This window comes from Triturus cristatus, chromosome 2_1, assembly GCF_964204655.1.
Source record: "Triturus cristatus chromosome 2_1, aTriCri1.1, whole genome shotgun sequence".
NCBI classification, from domain to species: Eukaryota; Metazoa; Chordata; class Amphibia; order Caudata; family Salamandridae; genus Triturus; species Triturus cristatus.
The window spans coordinates 926,424,511-926,452,319 of record NC_140581.1 but is presented as its reverse complement, the minus strand read 5'-3'; the positions used below and the strand labels follow the sequence as shown (position 1 = coordinate 926,452,319).

The window sequence follows — 27,809 nt, the reverse complement described above, 5'->3', positions numbered from 1 at the left end:
TGTGATTTGAGATTTTTATTAACTAAAATATTTATTTTGTATGTATTCATTTTATTCAAAGTTACAAAAGTAGTTATCTGTTTGCATATTGCATAATTTAATCTTCGTCGAGAATTTCGACAATGTGTTCATTTTGAAATATTATATTTAGTGTTTTCGGTAGGTGTGGCATAAGAGCCTCTGCAAAGTCCTCAATATCTTCTGGAATTTGTAGGTGGTCCATTAAAAGCGTATTGCTTATTTGTACAGATTTTAAATGTTCATTATCTTGAATTTGTATGGTAATGGTGCTTTTTTCCTGAGTGGTATTTTCGAGTCCATATATAGTTATCTGCAGTTGTTCTTGGGGTGGCTCAATTTTCTGCAAAAAGAAAAAAACATCTGTTATGAAACCCATTTTTTACTGTATATCTTTTTTTTTTGCTATATTTTAATGTGCTTTTGAGAGAAATAAAAAATTTCTATAGATGCTGAAGGAATTTATTCAAGATTTTTCTGTGAATTGCATTTGTTCTGCGCGGTTCAGAGAATGTGTGTATATTTAGTGGAAGGCAAAGACTGAAAGTGCGTACTTATGTGTTCGTACCTATGGAATTTATGAAGGAGGTGTTGTATTTTTTTTGATGCAGAGTGTTTCTAAATGTAATGCAAGATGATCTAAAGGTGACAGATATTTATAGAAATGTATGTTTATATAGCACATTATGTGAAAACTTTGCAATAGAATTCGAATATGCACAGGAAAGTAGTGAGAGAGTGCAAATAAACTCCAAGTTAAGTAATAGGTAATGTAAAATCGAAAAGTGCATTTAAGGCAGTTTTTTATTAGTATGTATTCCAAAAAGGTAAATATAGACATAGATAGAGAGTTGGATGTTGCTTTGCTTGAGATGTAGTAATGTATGATTCTGGTGCTATTCTGATAGAAAGTTAGTGCTATATATAAAGTAAGCTATGTTATGTTTCCATGTGTTTGTAGGTAAGGTATACACAGGAAAGTAGTGAGAGAGTGCAAATAAACTCCAAGTTGAGTAATAGGTAATGTAAAATCGAAAAGTGCATTTAAGGCAGTTTTTTATTAGTATGTATTCCAAAAAGGTAAATATAGACATACATGGAGAGTTGGATGTTGCTTTGCTTGAGATGTAGTAATGTATGATTCTGGTGCTATTCTGATAGAAAGTTAGTGCTATATATAAAGTAAGCTATTTTATGTTTCCATGTGTTCGTAGGTAAGGTATAGATATGGACTAAAATAGTTACTATGGCATGGTTATGGACTAGCATTTTAAAATGTGTGCAAAATTATTATACCAAAAGGTGTAGTATGATTTGCAATGTATTTACCTACATGTTTTGCAGTTTGTCGTTAGGTGTTGAGCTGTAGGAAAGGTAAACAGAAAAGTTGTTTGAGATATTTAGAGAGTGTTTTGTATGAATGTATATGCATGTATTTAAAGGCGATATAGTATTTTGGTGTTTCATCTATGTGTATGAGAGTTATGTGTAGAATCACAAATTGTATGTTGAAAAAAGAGCAACTGATGTTACTACGTGTGATATAAAAATGGTGAATTTAATGAGTGTTCTGTTCTAGATGTGTAAGTAAGTTCTTTGCAAAGAATAAATTTTTTGTTTTTAGCATTGTTTTTTTACATTGTACTTACGTGCAATTGTGTATTCCGAGTAGAATTCAATATTTTTTCGTTGTTAAATTCATGCACTGTCAGATGGGTTATTTTGATGTAGCTCCCAAGTTCGATGGGAAAGTCCGCTGCGTCTCTCCACAGTGTTATTTTCACTGAGTCTGTTGCATCGTTGACTGTTATTGATTTTAGTTTTGTTTCTTGTCCTCCAATGAATACAGTTTTGGTTTCTTCCTCCTGTTAAATTTGATAAACAATCATTGTTATTGGTTCTTGCATAGATAGCATACACTTGTGCTGTATCTTTGTTTATTGGAGAGAACATGCGAATGAAAAGTTTGTTGATTGGTGTGGTGTATTAGTTGTGTAATAGTGTGTGCTACAGTGTGTATGTTAGAGAGTTTGCGTTAGAGACTTTTGTATGGAAGTATATATATGATATAATTTGTAGGAGAGTGCACATAAAAGAGTAGATGATGATATTTTGTATAGCTGTCATTTTTACAAGTGTTTCAAATAAATAGTAAAAATACTTTACATATGTTTGAAACTGGTGGGACTGTTCCATGTAATTAACACTTTACAGTGCATTTAGTGTCCGACGTGTATTTTTACAGATTTTCATGTTTTTTTCGTAAATTATATTAGTTAAATATAATTTATATTGTAAAATGAGCGAGTAGAGTTGCTAGGATATTGTATGTGTTGTGCAGTAAGTATAGTGCTATTAGCAGCAATGTTGTGTATTCTATTTGAGTTTCTACATCGATTAGTCCTAAATATAGCCTTTAGATGTTATTTCTTTATAAAAAATTGTTGTATGCTTGTAGTAGATTGTACTACAGAGTATTGGCAAAGTTTATGTAGCAATGAATGAGATAGAGAGTGTTCGTTTTTAACTATATGTAACCTTGTGGTGTGTGTAAAAGGAGTAAGTAACAGCTATTACTTAAAATGTTTGTAGATAGCATGTGTGTTGTAGTGAGTGTTGTATATAGTTTATAGTAAAGTGTGCTGCTAATAGTGTGTGTTTTAAAGAGTTGGAGTTACTAAATGTGTTATAGAATGTATGGTATAGTGGTTTGAAGAGTGTTATTACAAAGTGTGTGTGGCAGATAGTGTTGCTGATAGTATGTAAGTTTACTGACTACTACATGCAATAGTTAATAAGCACCTTTATTTTTTTATGATACGTACCTCAGATATTGTCCCTAATATGCTCATCAATGTCCGTAAATTAGCTTTCCTTATAGTTTTTATTGGAGAAACTGGGGGTGCAGGCGGCTGTAGCAAATATACTGCTTCTTGGGTTATTGTTTCCGGGATCGTTAATGGTGGCATCCTTGAAATCTTTGTTTGTTTCGTTAAGATGATGACATTGTTCTTGTTTATAAAATTCCGAATTATAATTCCATTCCCTTCTTTTGTTAGCTTGAAAAAATCATCATTGTAGCAAGTTCCTTTAATTGACCCACTTTCGTCAGCAAGAGCAATGTGGAATAAAATCTTATTTTCTTGCTTAGCGTTTTTGTAATGTGTTTTTGCAGAGCATTTGACTATGTTTGCTCGTATTGCTTTTTGATACGGTTTGCTTTCCTCGTGTTTGGTTTCCTTAATTTCTTGTATAGAAATCATCTGCAACGAGACAAATAATGTAAGTAGACCTTCTGAATCTAGCATGTAAAGAAAGCAAATTCCTAAAGCAAAATAACATACCAATTGATAATTTCAGCTTATTAAATAGCTACCCATAATGCTTTGTGATCGCTATAGTAGGACTCTAGTATACCAAAGTGAGTTATCTCTTCATTAACATATATATGGTCTAAGGTTGAATTGTAGTCTGTTGTGTAGTTTTGTATTTTTTGGTGACATTGAAATTGGTTTTGCATGTATTCTAAAAGTAGTGTTGCATTATGTGATACTTGTGCTAAATCTATGTTGAAGTCGCCCATTATTATATATTTGTAGTTTGGGTAAAAGCTCAATACGCTAGTTAATACTTGAAAAAGTTTTTGTAGTTGTACATGTGGTGGTTTGTATATTATCACAAATAAGTAATCACAATTCTTTATAATTAAAGTAAAATGTAAAATGTCAATTTCGTGCTGTGTTTCATAAATTGGCAAAAGGCAAATATTTTTTTTGTAATAAATAGCAATCCCATGCTTGGTATTTTGATTATGGAATTTATCAAATAGCATCAGATGATAGTGGTCAATCTATAATGAATGACTGTTCCCTTCCCTAGTTGTGTTTATTTCATTGAGACATATAATATCTGCCTTCATGATATTTGTGTCGGCTTGTATAGCTTTGTGATTTTTTTGTAGTGAACGTATGTTGTGTACAATAACATTAACATTAAAGTTTAGCAGATAATTACATAATTGTGGTACTGATATTTCTAATAGCATATCTGTCCTTAAGCGGGCCATTTCTTCATGAACCTTTGGGTGGACAACTATTTTGTCCTGCTGAAAGTTTTTAATATATATGTTTTCTAATGATTTTGCTCTGCTTAAAGCAACATAATGCAAATGATGTATTTTACTATTGTTAAAATGGATGTAAAGTGGTTCAATAGTTTCTCCTTGTGTTCTATGTATAGTACGTGCAGATGATTGGCGTAGTGGGAATTGCTTGCATATTATTGTTATAAATTTTTGTGTCAATTGAAAATGTCTAGAGATAACATGAATTGGTGTCCAATGAGGTGAAATGTTACTGTGATATATGTGCCTATTTTCCTGTCTTGTTAATTTGCCAACATTTTCTTTATCAAAAAGAATCCATATCACATTTGAAATGCTATTGATAGTTTCTACTAATTCAACTATACCTGTTGCACCATTTGTTAAGCCATCGTTAACATTGATATTGCATGTTAGATCGTATCGTAATTTTAATGCAATATGCAATATAAATGGCAGGCCCATGGTCTTAGTTGCATCTGCAGGTAATTGCATTAGTATTTTTTTTTTTACAATTTCGCTTAGGTCAGATGCAACTGTATCTATTGCGGTTGATGTGTATACAGGGTATTTTGTTATATGTTGTAACAAAACTTCATTATTAATATTATTAACCTCTTTGTTTGTTGCCATTATATAAGGGATGGTTTTGGTAATGTTTTGGGGTGGGTCTTGCTCGCGTGTTTGTATTTGTATAATATCGTCATTAGTTTGTTTTCCTTCTCTTAATCTATTTAGTAATTGAGCAAATGGTAAGTCGTTTAGCTGTCTCATAATTTTTGTTAATTCAAACAACTTAAAGTGTGTTTGACATAAATTTGTACTTACTGGTCTGTATGAATGCCTAGAATTTTCAAATATGTATGTGTCAAATACTGGTTTTAACTGATAAAAATCTCCAATAGCTAATATGGATATTCCACCAAAAGGGAGTTTGGACATTTTAATTTCTTGTAACCTGTTATGTATAAAATTGAAAAGATTTGCCCCTACCATTGATATTTCATCAATTATTAGCAATTTAAGATGCAATAATTCATTTTGAAGTGCACTCCTGTTCTCATGAGTGAGTGGTTTATGAGATAGCGATTGCGAAACTGGTATTTTGAATGTACTATGTAGCGTTTTACCATGTATGTTATGTGCTGCTTTGCCTGTTGGAGCTGTAAGCAATACATAAATGTTATCAGGATTTTCCCCTGCTTTGGTATTGTAATAGCGTAGTAATGTTTGGTAAAGGGCTGTTATAAGGAAGCTTTTTCCTACTCCTGCACCACCTGTGCAAAACGTATAGCAAGGTGTTTCTTTGGTTTTTATCCAATGCAAGTGATGGTATATAAAGTTAAGTTGCTCATTTGTAAGATTTAGCATCAAACTGTGATATTGGTCATCTGGCATTATATTATTGGTTAAAAGTTCATCAGTACTTGTACTTCTAATGCCTAAATCAAATGACAAGTCATATAATAGTGGTTCATTTGTTTGAACTTCAGGACAAATGTTTTCGTCAGTTTCTATATCCATTGGAGGTATAAGTAATGCGTCCAATGTACAGTCTCCATTGGCATTAGGTGTTAAAGGGGTATTATGCCTATTATACTTAGTATGATTAGCGTCAACTATATTTTGTAGTTCTAGGTATTTTTCATAATATGTTTCCTTATTACCAATAATTTGATTTTCTACTCTCCAGGGATAATAAAGCATTAGCAATTCTCTAATAATTTTCAGGGTCATTTTTTTTATTAAATCTGCAATATCGAATTATTTTTTGTTTTTGCCACTTTGTATAATCTGTTTCAGCAGTTTCATTTGGTATATTAATTTCAAGTTCTTCCTCATCCGAGCTATAAAAGTTGTTTTCGGTGAGGAAATTATCATGGTCTGTTGCATTTTTCTGCTTTCTATTTTTAAGATTTCCATGATACATAGATGCATAGTCAGCCAATGTACACGTTTCCAAATCTGTAGGACGTTTGCTGTACTTTACTATTACATTATCATATTGTATTTGATTGGATGTATCAGGTAACAAATTTATAGTCTCAATGTCTTTTAATAAGTAGGTACGCTTTTCTGGAGGGCTTGTATTAATGAAAACATGCGATCTAGAACTTTTGCGTAAAGGAATTTGAAGTATAAGATAGGCTGCTTCTTGCGCGCTTATTTCTGTACAGTTTAGGAATTTGTTACCTATATGCTTAAGCTGCTCTTTTATGCTTGGATTGTGATAAACTTCTTTTGCTGCTTGTGCAATCAACTTGCTCATTCCACGCTGTGATTTACTAATATATGATACTATATATACGGCACATGCATATGCGTCTAAGATGTATTGTATATCAATGTTTGCTTGCCATGCTTGTAAAATTGTCGTATTGTAGTTATTAATAAAGCATTCAGCTGGTGTTCTTTTTAGGAAAATTGTATTTTTTTCTATAATGCAGCGTATACATATAACATATTGACTTAGATCTAGTTGCATCGTATCTAAAAACTGATCAAAGGAATAATTTGAGAACTCTTGCGTGTTCATAGTTAGGTGGATTAGTTCGATTTTCTGTAAGAGCTCTTGATCAGTTTTGTCTAGTGGTAATGGTTCCAGTATAAAAGTTTCTGGCATTGGATATTTTGGGTACTGGTATTTGCATGTTCTTTTATGTTTAATACGACAATTTTTGGTATGTCCATGCTTTTGTAGTGGCAATAAAGGCTCGATATTTGTATCTTGTTGTTTTGCACAGGTTATATATTTATCTATAAAAGCTGTAACAGTAGTAACTTCTGAAGTTTCATACTGTGGAGCTCTTTCAATCCATATTATTGCATGTATATGTGGTGATCCTCTTTGTTGAAATTCTACTCTATAAAAGTAATCTATCACCTTGCCAATTGGATTACTTTTATGCAGTAATATACAATTAAAGAATTTTCTAACTTGAAAGTCAAAATGTCGGGCACAAGTAATGGGATTCCTCTGTATTAATTTGCATTTTTCCTCCCATGACATATTTTTGAATTCTTCTTCTGTACATTCTTTTTTTTTCTCAGTGCGTAATAGTATGTTGATTAAATGATACCATTTAGTTTCTGCTGCTGATAATGTAAAAAAAAATGTTGGTATCCCTAATTGTCTTATCATAGCAAATAAGTCTTTTTTGCATTGCTCCCAATATGGTGGTGAGCTACGTATTGTTTTTAGTATTTTATATCCCTCATTAAATTGGAAAATGCTATCTAATTTTTGTTTGATGTCTTTTGCTGTAATAATGTTACCATTGTTAAAATATTTTCTAAGTGAGATGTATATTGTGCTCTGTATTTGCTTAATATGCAACTTTTTCAATTTGAAGAAAACATTTGTCATGGACTTTGCTACTCTTAAATCATAACTTCTTAATTCCAATTGACATATTGTACTGTAATGTATTGGTACATGCCTTTCTTTGTTTGTTGGCCTTCGCTTTCCACAAAAAATAGTGGGGAAAGCTAAATATTCAGAATCTTTGTCTTCATATAGACCCCTTGGTGTGTTATATTCTGCAGGTGCTAAGTTAATAATGTTAATGCTTTCTGTAGTTATAGTTTCATTAGTTAGCATAGTATCTAAATTCCCAGCTGCAATGTTGTCTGATGAATCTGATGTATTGTTTGCATCAGAAGTGTCATTACAAGGTGGCATATTCTCTGGTGTATATTCCCAATCTTTATTAACAGTGACTCCATATTCTTGGAACATACTACTAGTAGTTGCTAAATATAGAGCTGCACGCTTTACTTTGTTTGGCCTTACATTTTCGAAATGGGTATAGGATTTATAGCTTAATTTGCGTTTTAATTTTATTGGAATCGTCATGTTATCATTAATTTGTCTTGGTAAAACAGTAACAGTTGTCATAACATCGGCAGGGACGTTAACTACTGCACCTGAGAGAGATTTTTGGAAGCCTCGCGGCAGCGTTCTGATTTGTAAAAAAAGGTATTCTTGGCGATACTAATCTTTCTTCTAAATTATGCAAGTGCAATTCAGGTGGGATATCAGGAAATGTCATCCCATTATAGACAGAACATGGTGGTATTTTGTCCTTGGCAATATATGTGTAACATGTCCGGCATATATCTTCTGTTTGATATTGACTAATGTTACATTCTATGAATTTAGCCCTTTTTTTTAACATGTGTGTTGTTTGCAAACTTTGTTTATGCCATAACTGATTGCAAATAGTGCAAGCATACTCTGGTCCATATTTAATTTGTGCATGGAAAGTACTAATCGTGGCATTTGTCAAAGATGTTTTATTTGTGGCATTAAGTGTATTTTCTGTTTCTTGTGCATGCAATCTTTTTCTGTTACAGTTATTTGGTTGTACTTCTATTGCATTTGGTTCATTGTGAATCCCAGCATTATGTGTAAATGTGCTTGTTATTGCATTGGGATTGTTAATAGCTATGATAGATTCAATATGATTTGTGGTTGTGGAATTCTCTGTATGCATTTGCCTATCGCTGTTGAGTGTTTCTGTAAGTGTATTTCCTAGTTGTAACTCTATAGGTGTGATATCTATAGAGGCATGTAGAGTTACCTTAGTAGTATGGATATACACGTCTCTTATAGGTGTAACTTTTTTCTCTCTCTGTTTTCTTTGTGTTGCCTTAAGTGACAATTTGCTAATTTTGCGTACTGTAACTGGAGTGAAGTATAAAGTAAAGCTTAATGAATTTGGTACTTTGTTCTGGAGAGCCAACGTTCTGATGTAATCAATAACCTGCTCAGGTGATTTGATTTGTAAAGCAATAGAGGTCCCCTTAGCAGGAGGTATTAATTCCTCATTTTGGCTATTTGAATTAAATACAAAGTATGCATGAATAGTTTTGAATATTGAAATAGTATATGCATTAAAACAAATCAATATACCATTGTTAAAATGCATTGAAGTAAGGGTTCTCAAAAGCTTTGCATTTTGCATTTCTGTTTGCTTCTCCTCCATCTTTATGCTCTTTTTTTTGCTCAATTGCATATATAATGCTATTGTGCTCTATGTAATTGGGTAAATATTGTGGCTGCATACAATTTTCTTCATTAAGAGACTGCATTTCAATATATAGTGCATTTCCAAGTCCCATAATAGATTGCAAGTCTTGACTATCCCAACTATGTGCGGGTTTACAGTAGTTATGTAGAATAGCAAATAGACTATTTTGTATAGATTGTGTACACCTTGATGGTAGTGTAAGATTTGTTTGTGTTTGCTGTTTGTCTGTACTATTTACGACATTTATATGTTGTTGTGTTTGTGGCCCAAAAGATTGTTCTATGTTGTTCTTGATGTTAATATGCATTTTGGACAATATAGCATTGGTGTTACTTTTTGGGCTAAGTATTTTGTTACCCTGAGTGTTAGGTCTGTTTGTAGGATGGGAGCTTCCTATATATGCGGTATTATGCAAATCACTTGTTGAGCCTGTGATGTTTTGTGTATGTATGTTTTTTGTATCACAACTCGTGACTCTTGTGTGGTGTCTAAGTGTATTTCTAAGTATATTTGCGTATGTCGCAGTATTATGTGAGTTACTTGCATATTCTGTTGTATCTATGCTAGTGCAGGTAGGTAGCGTCAGTGGTGCAGTTGTTATAGGCACAATGCAATTTTTTGAGGGGGGAATATGCTGAGTAGTAGCTAATGATGCTGATGGCTGTTGTGTATGTCCAAGAGTACCTGCCTTTGATCTTTGGAGGCAATCTCTTTCATTTTCTATGCGAGTTCTTAATGTGTGTGTGAATAAATCTGTACATGCTTTAGTAGAATGCACATAAATATGCTTGTGTAATATGGCACTTGCATTTTTTTCTGCTATGAGCATTGCCTTATGTAGTGAATCTTTTTTAATTGTATTTATATCTATTGGAGTTAATTCATATGGTAAGTAATTACTATTGGGTCGCTTTAGTCTATATGCCAGATTTGTTATGTACTGTATAAGCCCTTCAAATGATATTTGTATGGTAATACATGTCCCATTTGGGTGAGGCATTCCTGTGCTGTCGCGGCTATGTGAGTCAAATACAAACTATGAATTTTCACTGTGCATAATAGCTATAACATACATATCCATGCAAAGTAAAACACCGCAATGCAAATTGAGTGCAGCTCTCAATACTGTTTGCATATTTGGCGAAGATGGGTCAAACTGTTTCAGTATATCCCCATAAGAAGGTTGTTTAAGCTTAAGCGAATAGATAGTGTCATTGTGTTGGATATAATTTGGTAAATCATCAGGATGCATAAGCTGTTCTTGATTAATGGAATGCATATCTATATATAAAGCATCCCCTAAGTCCATAATGGCATGTAAATCTTCTACAATCCATGTATTAGCAGGTTTGTAGCTATTGTGTATGATTGCGAATGTGCTGTTTGGCAAACATTGTTTGCCCCGTGAAGTAGGAGAAAATTTGTTATGCCCTTGATGATAAGCTGCCTGCAGTATTTCCATGATATTAACAGCGACACAAAAATATTGTTCAAATAAACTGCCGGTATTAAACTACCTATTATAGGTTTGTATTGTAGCGTTCTTTTGATGCTGTATTTTAGTGTTGTAAGTTTCTTGTATGGACTATATATCTGTATGCTTATATACAAGTATAATGCTAACTAGCATATATCAAAATTTATATACACCTAACTTTTCTGAGTAGTTACTATTTATTTGTATAGCTATACAAGTTTCATGCGACTTTCCTTGTGCTGCTAATAACAGTAAGTAATAAATAGATGCTGTTCAGCAAACTAATTTGTGTAAGATAGGTTAGATGTATACTGTATTACATTTATGCTATATGAATAGGATTCTAAAATGAATAGAAGTGTTTTCTAAGCATGCATTTGGTGTGTGTTTCTATATGCTTGTAGTGTTTCCACGAATGTTGTGCTTTAAGCAAAGCTCAGTGTTTCTTAAATAGCCTGTGAATGATATTTACGGATTTGTAAGCACTAGACTTTCTCAACAGCTTATAGCTATCGCAAACAGAGGTTATGCATGCTGAAAACAATGAGTATGTTTCTTAAAATATATATATATATTCTAATGATCCCTACTAATTTGTTTCCACCATAGGCTGGTGTATCAACAATAAATTAAGATACTTTCACCTTGATGTCTTGAAAAAGAATGCGCAACTTCTCACAGTTATCTATGGAAGAATAAAAACAAGTATTAATGTTGATTTAGCATAGTAATATACAGTAAGTTGTCAATAGTAACGAAAATAAGAAATTTTTGCATGGCTCATAAAGTTGGTAGATGTAATAGAGGAAAAACACAAGTAGAAATTGTATTCCAAAGAGTAATACAGATGTAATAATACGGAGATGGTTTGTAGTGTAAGGTTTCTGTCGAGTATGGTAGAAAAAGTGTTGTGAAATGTAGTATAGTGTAGACAATGTGTAGCCCTAAAAGTGTACATCGAGAATGTGTAGCAGAATGTGAAGAAAAGAGTAGTAGAGTGTTTTTCTTAGAGTAAAAAATTTAAATAGTTCCATTAAAAAAGACAAACAGTACGGTACAAAAACAAAGCCAAGAAAAGTTGTCAGTGCTTCACGTAATTCATCCCATGGTAGTCTTCAGCACGGAATTATGCAACATATTGGCGCATGCGCTAATGTACAGGGGCTAAGGCAGAGGCGCAAAGTAACACGTGTCATGCCACATGTGTGAAGTCACAGAATGTGTGTGCTGTAAAGAGTAGATGGAAGAGATTGTGAATTCAGAATGTGTGCTAAAGAGTGTGTGGTACAGAAAGTGTAATAGAGAATGCATGGTGTAAAAAGCATTGTGGGCAGTGTGTGCTATTACAGTTGAAAACAGGGATAGGAAACTGAAAAACTTTGAGAAAAAGTTGACAGAGCCTCACGTAAGTAACACCATTGGAGTTTGCAGATTGGTTCTCACCTGCATGCTCACTTTGTCATCATCAGCTATTGTCAACTTAAAGGTTTAAAGTATGAAAAAGCAAGGAAAACAAAGAGGAGAGTAAAGAAGAGGCAGTGTGTCATACGTCAAGGAGTAGCGAGAGGAGTAAGAGTAATGTATGTACTGTACAATTTTAAAGGATAGTAGTGAGGATAAAGACAGTAGAGATGTAAGCATTAGCTCTGGTGTTGTATTCCAAAGAGTAATACAGATGTAATAATACGGAGATGGTTTGCAGTGTAAGGTTTCTGTTGAGTATGGTAGAAAAAGTGTTGTGAAATGTAGTATAGTGTAGACAATGTGTAGCCCAAAAAGTGTACATCGAGAATGTGTAACAGAATGTGAAGAAAAGAGTAGTAGAGTGTTTTTCTTAGAGTAAAAAAATTTAAATAGTTCCATTAAAAAAGACAAACAGTACGGTACAAAAACAAAGGCAAGAAAAGTTGTCAGTGCTTCACGTAATTCACCCCATGGTAGTCTGCAGCACGGAATTATGCAACATATTGGCGCATGCGCTAAGGTACAGGGGCTATGGCAGAGGCGCTAAGTAACACGTGTCATGCCACATGTGTGAAGTCACAGAATGTGTGTGCTGTAAAGAGTAGATGGAAGAGATGGTGAATGAGAATGTGTGCTAAAGAGTGTGTGGTACAGAAAGTGTAATAGAGAATGCATGGTGTAAAAAGCATTGTGGGCAGTGTGTGCTATTACAGTTGAAAACAGGGATAGGAAACTGAAAAACTTTGAGAAAAAGTTGACAGAGCCTCACGTAAGTAACACCATTGGAGTTTGCAGATTGGTTCTCACCTGCATGCTCACTTTCTCATCATCAGCTATTGTCAACTTAAAGGTTTAAAGTATGAAAAAGCAAGGAAAACAAAGAGGAGAGTAAAGAAGAGGCAGTGTGTCATACGTCAAGGAGTAGCGAGAGGAGTAAGAGTAATGTATGTACTGTACAATTTTAAAGGATAGTAGTGAGGATAAAGACAGTAGAGATGTAAGCATTCGCTCTGGTGCATGTTGAGAAGATGTACATAAAAATGTGTGCAACAGGTAGTATGGTAAAGATTATGTATAATCATAGTGCATGAGAGTGTGTGTGGCAGAGAGCATTTAAGAAGTGCATGCAACAGAGTGTGTGCAATAGAGCGCGTGCAATAGAGCGCATGCATGCAACAGAGCGCATGGCAAAGAGTGTTTGTAGAGAAGTAAAGTATTTTACTGCTGGAAACATTGACATAGGCAAAGTCCAAATTCCCTGGTAGTGTTGAGTGTTTTATGAAAGTAACATTATTGTGGTTAGCAGAATACTTATTGCTTGTATGTTCACTTCTTCCTTATTTTTTTTTGGCAGCATATAGCCTGAAAGTATTTCAAAATAAGGATCAAAAACAGGCGAGTGTAACGACCAACAGTAGCAGAAATGCAAGCATTAAGTAGGATATATGTGGCGGAGGAGTATCTAAAAAAGTGAACGTTAGAGTGTATGCTGTAAAATATTGCATGTTAAAGAGTGCATGCTAATGATTGCATGGTAAATAGTGCAAAGTAAAGAGCGTTTGTAGAGAACTAAACTATATTGCTATCTAATAAATTCAACAGCTTTAACGTAAAAATTCCCAGCGCCTCATGTTATTAACACCATTGGAGTTTTCCGCTTGTTTTACATGTGCATGCTTACTTCCCCATCACCAGCTAATGCCAAATGTGGTTTTATATGCTCTTTTTCACGATGTCACACAGGCATTTATACACATCCACACATACACACTGCTTCTTTCAATTGTCAATTTGAGTACTCCATGCAAACTTTCCATTTTGCTCAGTTCTTTCAAAGCAATAATACATTTGATTGTGCACAGCTATCTATGTATAGCTTTTTTTTGGCCCGACTCTTTTCTCTCTCCTTTTCCATAGCAAGCTGTTGTAGAAGAAGTTTGTTTCCCCAAACATGCCCTACGCTCTTGAAATTCAGGTGTGTTTTTTTGTGCTACTTTTCTATTTTGGGCAGCCTGACCTATCTTTGCCGGTGGGCGTGTATCTTGTTTTTTAGCTTTGCCCTTTTCAGGCATATGTTTATGCCTGAGATGCGAATTCTCCCAGAATCAGTATGGCAAGCAATGTTCTATTTTTTTTTCTGTTTTGTTGTTTGTTTGCTTTTTATCTAACTTTTTGTTTCTCGAGCTTAAGCGGTCTGGGACATTCCGGTGCAGCAGCGTGCAGGGAGTGCTTCCCTCGGTAAGTATGGTGCTGTTTGTGGGACTTAGGTAAGGCATCTTGTAAGTAACTGTTTCTTTTTCTGATTCGTTACAGGTCTTCAGCAGTGAGGTTCGTTCCGGTGCAGCGGCATGCAGGGAGCCTTTTCCTTGCTAAGTATGGTATTGTTTGCAGGCCTTAGGTAAGGCATATTGAACGTTTTGTAACTAACTGTGTTTCTTTGTTTGTTTACAGGACTTCAGCGTTCTGGGGTGCTCCGGTGGAGATGCCTACATGGAGTGCTTTCCCTAAATGTATGGTGCTGTTTGGGCTATGCATCTAGTAAAAAAAGCTAGCATTAGCTACGATGTTTAAGAGGTGTGCTAAAAATGGTGTGTAGTAAAGTACGTGTATTGAGAGTACGCGGGGAAGAGGGCGCGTGGAAAGAGGGCGCGTGGAAAGAGGGCGCGTGGAAAGAGGGCGCGTGGAAAGAGGGCGCGTGGAAAGAGGGCGCGTGGAAAGAGGGTGCGTGGAAAGAGGGCGCGTGGAAAGAGGGCGCATGGAAAGAGGGCGCGTGGAAAGAGGGCGCGTGGAAAGAGGGCGCGTGGAAAGAGGGCGCGTGGAAAGAGGGAGCGTGGAAAGAGGGCGTGTGGAAAGAGGGCGCGTGGAAAGAGGGCGCGCGGAAAGAGGGCGCGCGGAAAGAGGGCGCGTGGAAAGAGGCCGCGTGGAAAGAGGCCGCGTGGAAAGAGGCCGCGTGGAAAGAGGACACGTGGAAAGAGGACACGTGGAAAGAGGCCGCGTGGAAAGAGGCCGCGGGGAAAGAGGGCGCGGGGAAAGAGGCCGCGGGGAAAGAGGGCGCGGGGAAAGAGGGCGCGGGGAAAGAGGTCGCGGGGAAAGAGGGGGCGGGGAAGAGGGGGCGGGGAAGAGGGTGCGGAGAAGAGGGTGCATAAAGAAATAGTCTATTAATGGTGAAAACACTGAGCTATCTAAAGGAAAAACTTCCCCAAAAAGTTGACAGTGCCTTACATAAGTAACATGATTGCATTGTGCCGATTGGTTGTCATGTGCATGCTCACTTTCTCATCATTAGTTATTGCCAACAAATAGGCTGAAAGTGTCAAAAATGTAGGGGAAAATAAAGTGAGAATAAAGAAGAGACTGTATGTAGTATACATGAAGTAGAAAGAGCAGTAAGAGTAGTGTGTGTAGTGTTTGCCTGATAGTAAAGGATAGGAGGATAATAAAGGTAGTAGAGTTGTAAGCATTAGCTAGGGTGCATGTAGAGGAGATGTGTATTACAATTTGCACAGTAGGTAGTATGTTAAAGTGCATGCCAAAAGACAGCGTGTAGGAAAGTGTGTTGCATATAGCGTGTGGCAGAGAGGCTGTGGTAAAGAACTGGTAGTACAGAGAGTGCCATAGAGGCTGTAAATATAGTGCGTGCTACAGAGTATATGCACCATGCTGTCATATGCGCTAAGTTACACGCGCTAAGTTACCTGCGCTAAGTCACACTTGCTAAGCCACATGTGTCAAGTTACACAATGAGAGTACTGTAGAGAGTGGATAAAAGAGTGTGAATGAGAATGTGTGCTAAAGAGTGTGTGTTGTGGAGTGTGTTTTGGAGAATGCATGGTGTAAAATGCATGGTGGGGTGTGTGCGCAATTTCTGTTGAAAACAGGGTTAGGAAAAGGAAATAATTGCAGAAAAAGTTGCCAGAGCCTCGCGTAAGTAACACCATTGGAGTTTGCACATTGGTTCTCACCTGCATGCTCCCTTTCTCATCATCAGCTATTGTCAACGTTTAGGTTTAAAGTATGAAAAAGAAACGAAAACAAAGAGGAAAATAAAGAAGGGGCAGTGTGTCTTTTACGTTAAGGAGTAGCGAGAGGAGTAAGAGTAATGTATGTAGTGTACAATTGTAAAGGATAGTGTTGAGGATAAAGGTCAGTAGTGATGTAAGCATTAGCTGTGGTGCATGTTGAGGAGATGTACTTAAAAATGTGTGCAACAGGTAGTATGGTAAAGAGTATGTAAAAGCATAGTGCATGATAGAGCGTGTGGCAGAGAGCATTTAAGAAGTGCATGCAACAGAGTGCGTGCAACAGAGTGCGTGCAATAGAGCGCGTGCAACAGTGTGCGTGCAAAAGAGTGTTTGTAGAGGAGTAAAGTATATTACTGCTGGAAAAATTGACATAGGCAAAGTCCAAATCCCCTGGTAGTGGCGAGTGTTTAATGTAAGTAACACTATTGAGGTTTGCCAAATACTTTACTTGTATGTTCACTTCTTCATTCTTAAAATTCGGCAGCATATAGCTTGAAAGTTCCACAAAATAAGGATTAAAAAGAGGCGCGTCTAACGACCAACAGTAGTGTAAATGTAGGCATTAAGTATGATATATGTAGAGGAGGTGTCTCTAAAAAAGTGCGCTTTAAAGTGTATTCTGTAAAATATAGCATGTTAGAGAGTGCATGTTAAAGATTGTATGGTAAACAGTGCAAATGCAAGAGTGTTTGTAGAGAACTAAACTATATTGCTATCTAATAAATTCCACTGCTCTAACGTAAAAGTTGCCAGCGCCTCATGTTATTAACACCCATTCGAGTTTTCCAATTGTTTTGCACGTGCATGCTTACTTCCCCATCAACAGCTAATGCCAAATGTGGTTTATATTCACTTTTTCACGATGTCACACAGGCATTTACACAAACCTACACATACACACTGCTTCATCCAATCGTGAATTTGAGTACTCCATGCAAACTTTCCATTTTGCTCAGTTCTTTAAAAGCAATAATACATTATTCGATTGTGCTTTTTTTGGCCCAACTCTTTTCTCTCCCCTTTTCCATAGCAAGCTTTTGTTGAGGAAGTTTCCCCCAACCTGCCCCACGCTCTTGAGAATCATGGCTGTCTTTTTTTGCAACTTTTCTCTTTTGGGCAGCCAGACCCATATTTGCTGGTGGGCATGTTTCTTCTATTTTATCTTTGCCCTTTTCTGGCTTATGTTTATGGCTGTGAGGCAAAATCTTCCAGAAGCAGTATGGCAAGCAATGCTCTATGTTTTTTTGCTGTTTTGTTGTTTGCTTGCTTTTTATCTAACTTTTTGTTTCTCGAGCTTAAGGGGTCTGGGTCATTCCGGTGCAGCGGCGTGCAGGGAGTGCTTTCCTCGGTAAGTATGGTGCTGTTTCTGGGACTTAAGTAAGGCATATTGTGAGTAGCTCATTTTTTTTTTCTGTTTCGTTACAGGTCTTCAGCAGTGAGGTTCGTTCCGGTGCAGCGGCATGCAAGGAGCCTTTTCCTTGCTAAGTAGGGAGTTGTTTGCGGGACTTAGGTAAGGCATATTGTATGTTTTGTAACTAACTGTTTCTTTGTTTGTTTACACGGCTTCATCGTTCTGGGGTGCTCCGGTGGAGATGCCTACATGGAGTGCTTTCCCCAAATGTATGGTGCTGTTTGGGCTATGCATCTAGTAAAAAAACCTATCATTAGCTACGATGTTTAAGAGGTGTGCTAAAAATGGTGTGCAGTAAAGTACGTGTATTGAGAGTACGTGTATTGAGAGGGCGCGGGGAAGAGGGCGCGGGGAAGAGGGCGCGGGGAAGAGGGCGCGGGGAAGAGGGCGCGGGGAAGAGGGCGCGGGGAAGAGGGCGCGGGGAAGAGGGCGCGGGAAAGAGGGCGCGGGAAAGAGGGCACGGGAAAGAGTGCGCATAAATAAATAGTCTATTAATGGTGAAAACACTGAGCTAGCTAAAGAAAATAGTCACCCACAAAGTTGACAGTGCCTTACATAAGTAACACTATTGCATTGTGCAGATTGGTTGTCACGTGCATGCTCACTTTCTGTTTATTAGTTATGTTCAACAAATAGGCTGTAAGTGTCAAAAATGAAGGGGAAAAAAAAGTGAGAATAAAGAAGAGACAGTATGTAGTATACATGAAGGAGTAGTTTTGAGCAGTAAAAGTAGTGTGTGTAGTGTTTGACTGATAGTAAAGGATAGGAGGATAATAAAGGTAGTAGTTGTAAGCATTAGCTATGCTGCATGTAGAGGAGATGTGTATTACAATGTGTACAGTAGGTAGTATGTTAAAGCGCATGCCCAAAGATAGCATGTAGGAAAGTGTGTGGCATACAGTGTGTGGCAGAGAGCCTGTGGTAAAGAGCTGGTAGTACAGAGAGTGCCATAGAGGCTGTAACTAAAGTGCGTGCTACAGAGTATATGCACCATGCTGTCATATGCGCTAAGTTACATGCGCTAAGTTACCTGCGCTAAGTCACATGCGCTAAGCCACATGTGGTAAGTTACACAATGAGAGTACTGTAGAGAGTGGATAAAAGAGTGTGAATGAGAATGTGTGCTAAAGAGTGTGTGGTGCAAAGTGTGTTTTTGAGAATGCACGGTGCCAAATGCATGGTGTGGAGTGTGAGCAATTACTGTTGAAAACAGGAATAGGAAAATGCAAAAATTTCTGAAAAAGTTGACAGAGTCTCACGTAAGTAACACCATTGGAGTTTGCAGTTTGGTTCTCACCTGCATGCTCACTTTGTCATCATCAGGTATTGTCAACTTATAGTTTGAAAGTATGAAAAAGTAAGGGAAACAAAGAGGAGATTTAAAAAGAGGCAGTGTGTAGTATATATAAAGGAGTTGCGAGAGGAGTAATTAATGTAGTATACAAATAATAAAGGATAGTAGTGAAGATAAAGGCAGTAGAGATGTAAACATTAGCTGTGGTGCATGTTGAGGGGATGTACATAAAAATGTGTACAAGTAGTATGGTAAAGATTAAGTAAAATGAGAGTGCGTGAGAGCATGTAACAGAATGCGCACAACAGAGCATGCGCAACAGTGCGTGCAACAGAGCACATGCAACACAATCTCACACGCGCTAAGTTACACGTGCTAATTAACACAAGCAGAGTGTATGTAGAGATTGAATGGAAGGGAGCATCAAGGAGAAAGTGGTCAAAAGAGTGCATGTTATAGAATGTGTAACAGAGAACGCATGGTGTAAAGTGGATGAGGAGGAGGAGGAGTGTGTGTGAAAGACTATAGTTAAGCCAGTAATGAAGAGTGTTGCGCAGAAGGAGCATATATATGCACTATGCAAATAACTGACAACGCAGCACTTAATTGCCAACCAGTGCATGACATTTCTAAACTCTAATCTATAAGTTCTGAATGAAAAAATCCATTTAATTGCAAAGCGTGATTTCCCAAAATCAATTGCACAGTAATATCTGCATTACTGCGGTTAATACATACATCAAGGGCAATGTTTGTACAGCAAATACTGAAATTAAGTCAACATTGAGGAGCAATGAAAATTTTTAGAAAAGGGTACCTAATCCTGCAAGCGTAAGCTGTGAAACCCCTCCCACCCCCTCCAAAAGGGTAACAAACACCACATAACCAAATGCCACTGCTAGTATAAGGTTAACCCCCCCCCTCTTTTGCCCCCCTCATCACACACTTGTTTCAGTTTGTTAAAGTAGCATAGCAGCCTCACAGCGCTAACTAAGGTAAATACGCGTTTTAGATGTAACCTATACGTAAACAATGTGCCTTGAAAGCATATGCAATGAAGGCCAAAAGGCAGATGGTAAATGTATTGAAAGGCAAAGCATGGCGAATAGAAATAAAGGCAAATCTATTGAATGCGCGCACCATAATGGCACTTTTAGGCAAAAAGTGAGATACAAAAGTAGACATGCATAACAAAACATTTACCAAAAAAGTTTTGCTTCCTGAAACACATTTTGTCAACAAAAGTAAAACAGTTGTAACATATGTAACGATCCGCAAGTGCCTGAAAATGCAAATGCTGCAAAATTTGTATATTAGCATATAATTGTAGATGGCTGGCAACCGTAGCACGTTTGTAATGTAAGCGATGCTAAAGTATATTATGCAGAGAGTGCTTTATTATTATTATTATGTTTCTTATATAGCGCCTGAATCGACCCCCGAAGGGGTATCTCCGCGCTTGCCTTGGGAACCCGTCCTGGCTTTTTCCCTGTGAGATAGCCCCTACAGGGCATCCCCAAGGTGAAAGCCAGGCATCCCGCCGCGGGGGGCCGTTGTGGAGATTAAGCAAGCTTAATGCCCAGAGTTGCAGAGTGTGAACCCATGATTAGGTCAGGCACCGAAGCGAGAATTATCGAGTCCATGGACATTTGAGCTCAAGACCCTGCCGCGTCGGGAATTGAACCCTGGTCCCGGGTCTGACCTCTGCTTCAGGGTCTGCCTGCTCTAACCAGTGAGCCACACTTCTCCACAATGAGTGCACTGTAGAGAGTGGATAAAAGAGTGTGTGCATGAGAATGTGTGCTAAAGAGTGTGTGGTGTGGAGTGTTTTGGAGAATGCATGGTGGTGGAGAGTGTCCGTTATTACTGTTGAAAACAGGGATAGAAAAGGAAAAAATAACAGAAAAAGTTGACCAAGCCTCACGTAAGTAACACCATTGGAGTTTGCAGATTGGTTCTCACCTGCATGCTCACTTTCTCATCATAAGCTATTGTCAACTTATAGGTCGAACGTGTGAGAAAAGCAAGGGAAACAAAGAGGAGTATAAAGAAGAGGCAGAGTGTAGTATACATAAAGGAGTAGCAACAGGAGCAAGAGTAATGTATGCAGTGTACAAATAATAAAGGATAGTAGTGAAGATAAAGGCATTAGAGATGTAAATTTGCTGTGGCGCATGTTGAGGGGATGTATCTAAAAATGTGTACAAAAAGTAGTATGCTAAAGAGTATGTGAAATAATAGTGCATGAGAGCGTGTGACACAGTGCGTGCAACTAAGCGCACGCAACAGACCGTGTGCAACAGAGCGCGTGCAACAGAGCGCGTGCAACAGAGCGCGTGCAACAGAGCGCGTGCAACAGAGCCCGTGCAACAGAGCGCGTGCAACAGAGCGCCACACGCGCTAAGTTACACGCGCTAAGTTACATGCGCTACGTTACACGCGCTAAGTTACACGCGCTAAGTTACACGCGCTAAGTTACACGCGCTAAGTTACCCGCGCTAAGTTACACGCACTAAGTCACACAATGAGTGTGCTGTAGAGAGTGGATAGAAGAGAGTGAATTCGAATGTGCGCTAAAGACTGTGTGGTGTTGAGTGTGTTTTGGAGAATGCATGATGTGAAATGCATGGTGGCGAGTGTGCGCTATTACTGCTGAAAATAGGAATAGCAAAAGGTAAAACTTGTACAAAAAGTTGACAGAGCCTCACGTCAGTAACACCATTTGAGTTAGCAGATTGGTTCTCACCTGCATGCTCACTTTCTTATCATTAGCTATTGTCAACTTATAGTTGTAAATTATGAAAAAGCATAGAAAACAAAGAGAAGATTAAAGAAGATACAGTGTGTAATATACATAAAGGAGTAGCGAGAGGAGTAATTTATGTAGTATACAAATATTAAAGGTTAGTATTGAAGATAAAGGCAGTAGAGATGTAAGCATTAGCTGTGGTTCATGTTGAGGAGATGTACATAAAAATGTGTGCAACAGGTAGTATGGTAAAGAGTATGTAAAATCAGTGCATGAGAGAACATGTGACAGAGCACGTGAGAAAGTGGTCAAAATAGTGCATGTTATAGAATGTGTAACAGAGAACGCATGGTGTAAAGTGGATGAGGAGGAGGAGGAGTGTGTGTGAAAGACTATAGTTAAGCCAGTAATGAAGAGTGTTGCGCAGAAGGAGCATATATATGCACTATGCAAATAACTGACAACGCAGCACTTAATTGCCAACCAGTGCATAACATTTCTAAACTCTAAACTATATGTTCTGAATGTAAAAATCCATTTTATTGCAAAGTGTGATTTCCCAAAATCAATTGCACAGTAATATCTGCATTACTGCGGTTAATACATACATCAACGGCAATGTTTGTACAGCAAACACTGAAATTAAGTCAACATTAAGGAGCAATGAAAATTTTTAGAAAAGGGTACCTAATCCTGCAAGCGTAAGCTGTGAAACCCCTCCCACCCCCTCCAAAAGGGTAACAAACACCACATAACCAAATGCCACTGCTAGTATAAGGTTAACCCCCCCTCCCCTTTTGCCCCCCTCATCACACACTTGTTTCAGTTTGTTAAAGTAGCATAGCAGCCTCACAGAGCTAACGAAGGTAAATACGCGTTTTAGATGTAACCTATACGTAAACAATCTGCCTTGAAAGCATATGCAATGAAGGCCAAAAGGCAGATGGTAAATGTATTGAAAGGCAAAGCATGGTGAATAGAAATAAAGGCAAATCTATGGAATGCGCGCACCATAATGGCACTTTTAGGCAAAAACTGAGATACAAAAGTAGACATGCATAACAAAACATTTACCCAAAAAGTTTTGCTTCCTGAAACACATTTTGTCAACAAAAGTAAAACAGTTGTAACATATGTAACGATCCGCAAGTGCCTGAAAATGCAAATGTTGCAAAATTTGTATATTAGCATATCATTGTAGATGGCTGGCAACCGTAGCACGTTTGTAATGCAAGCGATGCTAAAGTATATTATGCAGAGAGTGCTTTACAATGAGTGTACTGTAGAGAGTGAATAAAAGAGTGTGTGCATGAGAATGTGTGCTAAAGAGTGTGTGGTGTGGAGTGTTTTTGAGAATGCATGGTGTAAAATGCATGGTGGAGAGTGTCCGTTATTACTGTTGAAAACAGGGATAGGAAAAGGAAAAAATAACAGAAGAAGTTGACCGAGCCTCACGTAAGTAACACCATTGGAGTTTGCAGATTGGTTCTCACCTGCATGCTCACTTTCTCATCATAAGCTATTGTCAACTTATAGGTCGAACGTATGAGAAAAGCAAGGGAAACAAAGAGGAGTATAAAGAAGAGGCAGAGTGTGGTATACATAAAGGAGTAGCGACAGGAGCAAGAGTAATCTATGCAGTGTACAAATAATAAAGGATAGTAGTGAAGATAAAAGCATTAGAGATGTCAATTTGCTGTGGTGCATGTTGAGGGGATGTATATAAAAATGTGTACAAAAAGTAGTATGCTAAAGAGTATGTGAAATGATAGTGCATGAGAGCGTGTGGCACAGTGCGTGCAACAAAGCGCGCGCAACAGACCGTGTGCAACAGAGCGCGTAGAGCGCGTGCAACAGAGCGCGTGCAACAGAGCGCGTGCAACAGAGCGCGTGCAACAGAGCGTCACACGCGCTAAGTTACACGCGCTAAGTTACATGTGCTAAGTTACACGCGCTAAGTTACACGCGCTAAGTAACACGCGCTAAGTTACCCGCGCTAAGTTACCCGCGCTAAGTTACACGCACTAAGTCACACAATGAGTGTGCTGTAGAGAGTGGATAGAAGAGAGTGAATTTGAATGTGCCCCAAAGACTGTGTGGTGTTGAGTGTGTTTTGGAGAATGCATGATGTGAAATGCATGGTGGCGAGTGTGCGCTATTACTGCTGAAAATAGGAATAGCAAAAGGTAAAACTTGTACAAAAAGTTGACATAGCCTCACGTCAGTAACACCATTTGAGTTAGCAAATTGGTTCTCACCTGCATGCTCACTTTCTCATCATTAGCTATTGTTAACTTATAGTTGTAAATTATGAAAAAGCATGAAAAACAAAGAGAAGATTAAAGAAGATACAGTGTGTAATATACATAAAGGAGTAGCGAGAGGAGTAATTTATGTAGTATACAAATATTAAAGGTTAGTATTGAAGATAAAGGCAGTAGAGATGTAAGCATTAGCTGTGGTTCATGTTGAGGAGATGTACATAAAAATGTGTGCAACAGGTAGTATGGTAAAGAGTATGTAAAATCAGTGCATGAGAGAACATGTGACAGAGCACGTGCAACAGAGGGCATGCAACATAATCTCGACACGTGCTAAGTTATGTGCGCCAAGGCACACGCGCGAAGTCACACAAGCAGTGTGTATGTAGAGAGTGAATGGAAAGGGGCATTAAGGAGAAAGTGGGCATAAGAGTGCATGTTATAGAATGTGTAACAGAGAACGCATGGTGTAAACTGGATGAGGAGTGTGTGTGAAAGACTATCGTTAAGCCGGTAATAAAAAGTGTTGCGCAGTAGGAGCATATATATGCAGTATACCAAAAACTGCCAATGCAGGACTTAATCGCCAAGCAGTGCATGACATTTTTAAGCTATAAACCATATGTTCTGAATGAAAAAATTCATTTTTTTCCAACGCGTGATTCCCCAAAAACAATTGCACAGTAATATCTGCATTACTGCGGGTAATACATACATCAAGGCCAATGTTTGTACAGCAAACACTAAAATTAAGTAACCTTCGAGGAGCGATGAAATAATTTAGAAAAGGATCCCTCGTCCCGCCCGCGTACGTTGTGAAACCCCTCCCACCCCCTCCAAACGTCTAACAAATATCACATGATAAAAGGTCACTGCTAGTATAAGGTTACCCCCCCCCCCCTTTTTGGCCCCCTCATCATACACTTGTTTCAGTTTGTTAAATTAGCATAAAAGCCTTGGAGATTTAAGTAAGGTAAAGACGCGTTTTAGACGGTACCTATACGTAAACAATGCACCTTGAAAGCATATGCAAAGAATCCCAACCGGAACATGGTAAATGTATTTAAATGTCAAGCAAAACTAATAGAAATAAAGCCAAATCTATAGAATGCGCGCACCATAACTGCAATCATAGGGCAAAAGTCAGATCCAAAAGGAGGCATGCACACCAAAACATTTCACATAAATGTTTCGCATCACGAAACACATTTTGCCAACAAAAGTAAAACAGTCGTAAGACATGTAACGAACAGTATCAAGCGCATTAATATTCCACGGGTGCGAAATTTGTATACTAGCATATATTTGTAGATGACTGGCAACAGTCGCAAATTTGCAATGCAATCGATGTTAAAGTATCTTATGCATAGAGTGTTTCAGTGAGGATGAAATAAACGGGAAACTAAAGCAAAACGTTACCGTAATAAGGCTAGCATTAGTGGTGCAAGCAAAAAGGGCAAGTCAATGTACTGCGTGTGCATTCGTTAAAGTAGGACTAATATGTTTTGCAAGCTGTTCGGTTATAAGATAAAAAAAAAAAAAAAAAATGATGGCATCTAAACGTAACGCTTGCAAATCAAAGGCAGCAAGATACCCAACGATGGCGAAGCGGTACCGTAATGTATACAGAAATACCGGCGAAAGCCAAAAACATCCAGGTTATGTGCTGCCTATGTGTGTCCCTTCTAAATTCTGCCCAATCTACGCTCGCCAAATATTTTATTGCACACTTGACAAAAAAGCGCGGCTCGGAATTTTAAATGCATTCAGATACGAAGCGCACTGTGGTAACTACAAAGCGCCTAACATGTTTCCAAAGGTTGAGATCGCAAAACTACTGCACTTGTCATTAGCCAAACACGACAGAAAACGTTAGTGAGTTCATTGTATAAACGGAAATACAATAGAAGCTGCTTACCTTATAGCAATAGAGATCGTTTTGCTCGTACCGGATGACCCACGAAATGTCTAGAATGTCTGCTCTTCCAGTTTAGGTCGAGGAAAAGAGAAATAAAAGGGAGTTAATTCAAGTGTCTTCTGAAATGTAACTATCTATTAGAAAGGCAAATGCATTGTAATTTGTATTTTAAGTAATAATTGTACAATTTCGGACACCAGAGCAAGTCTGCAATGCAATCCAGGGGAAAGTTTGTAATGCAGTGTGCGCCTCACTAAGTATGCAATACACGCGTACCGTAATGTGTATAGTAAGAGTGGTAAACACCCAAAAACTGCAAGATAATGTGGTGTGCGTGTGTGCTCCTTATAAATCGTGTTAAATCTGTCCTAGCAAGTGATTTCTTTTTAAAAGATTGTAATCGCGGCTTCGAAACTTAAAGTCAGCAAGATAACAAACGATGGCGAGCCGGTACCGTAATGTATATATTAATCGCGGCGAAAGGTAAAACATTAATGTAATGTGGTGTGTGTGCGTGTCCCTTCTAAATTCTGCCTAACCTATGCTAGCAAATATTTTCGTTGCAGCTTTTAAATAAAAGTGCGGCTTTGAAAATTGAAAGCTATAAAGATACTCAGTGGACTTTGCTAACAAATAAAGCGCATAACATGTTTGCAAAGGTTAACATTGGAAATCAACTGTACTTGTCATTAGCAAACCACGATAGAAAACGTTCGTTGAGTTTATTCTAAAAAGGGCAATACAATTGAAGTTGCTTACCTTTTTGCAATAGAGATAGTATAGTTCGTACCGGATGACCCACGAAATGTCTAGAATGGCTGCGGTTCCAGTTCAGGTGGAGGAAAAGAGAAATGAAGTGTATTTAATTTAAATGATCTCAAAAATGTAACCATCGATTCGAAAGCAAAAGGCATTCTAAGTTGTATTTTAACTAATAAATGTACGATCCCTGACAACAATAGCAAGTCTGAAATGTAAACCATGGGAAAGTCTATTATGCAGAGAGCGCTTCACTAAGTATGCAATACACGGGAAACAATAGCAAATCTGTACCGTAATGTATTTATTAATAGCGGCGAACACAAAAAGCATGCAAGGTAATGTAGTGTGTGTGCGCGTGGTCCTCATAAATTTTGACAAATATTTATTAGCAAGTGTTTTTCTTTTTAAATGTAAGTAATCAGGGCATTGGCAATTAAAGGCAGCAAGATACCAAACGATGGCGAAGCGGTCCCGTAATGTATATAGTAATCCCGGTAAAAGCATAAACATTAAGGTTATATGGGGTGCGTGCCCCTTCTTAATCCTGCCCAATATATGTTAGTCAATTTCCCCGTTGCAGATAGTAAATAAAAGCGCGGTTTTGAAAATTTTAAGGCATCAAGATACTGAGCGGCGTTTGCTAACAATAAAAGTGCCTAACATGTTTGCTAAGGTGAACATTGTAAAACACCTGTACTTTACATTAGCAAAACACGATAGAAAACGTTCACTACGTTTATTTACAAAACGGCAATACAAATAAAGTGGCTTACCTTTTCGCAATAGAGATAGTTTAGCTCGTACTGGATGACCTGGAACCAAGCAATGTTTTCGAATGGCTGCTCTTCGAGTTTAAGTACAGTCAAACCGGAGGAAAGGGGAGTTACTTTAAATGAATAACAATAGAGAAGTAACACTTGTTTACGAACAGCACGCGTGTGAAATCTTGTTGTCTAGCCGTATGCTAATGTTTGGGTGGTGGTCTTCCTTGGATGAAAGGAATGTCTGCCTGAGAGTGTGTGCTATCGTTAGCGAGGAGGTGTGAATTCCTGGCGAATTGAATGTGAAAGCATGCATGAGACAGATAGCGATGCAGCAAAAGGGAACGCGGCTCCAACCTGTCTGACCGCGTTCAAAGTTTTTATCAAAGAGAATTCACCGCAAATGCGCTGTAAAGCGAAAACCTCCTTTACGAATACAAAACATTCTAAATACAGGCAAATTACGAAAATAAGTAAACAGACTTACCTTTAGATGCCTTACCTTAGACCCGCCAAAAGATTAATACCTACAGAGTA

General features: G+C 37.7%; 1 protein-coding gene across 2 annotated transcripts; it reads right to left on the bottom strand.

Annotated features, from left to right (window-relative positions):
* Positions 1 to 26,762, bottom strand: LOC146866102 (uncharacterized). 2 transcript variants are annotated; one of them, XM_085640794.1, is made up of 6 exons: positions 26,509 to 26,762; positions 25,750 to 25,808; positions 11,275 to 11,315; positions 2,844 to 3,281; positions 1,668 to 1,883; positions 1 to 361 (listed from the first exon to the last, which is right to left on the bottom strand). In XM_085640794.1, the coding sequence occupies exons 4-6, from the start codon at positions 3,279 to 3,281 to the stop codon at positions 98 to 100; spliced, it is 918 nt and encodes a 305-aa protein (XP_085496920.1). In that variant the 5' UTR covers positions 11,275 to 11,315; positions 25,750 to 25,808; positions 26,509 to 26,762; the 3' UTR covers positions 1 to 97. The 2 variants fall into 2 exon arrangements, with proteins under 2 accessions (XP_085496920.1, XP_085496919.1); XM_085640793.1 differs by lacking the exons at positions 11,275 to 11,315; positions 25,750 to 25,808; positions 26,509 to 26,762 and having other exon boundaries at positions 2,844 to 3,705.
* Between the last annotated feature and the right edge of the window lie 1,047 nt (positions 26,763 to 27,809).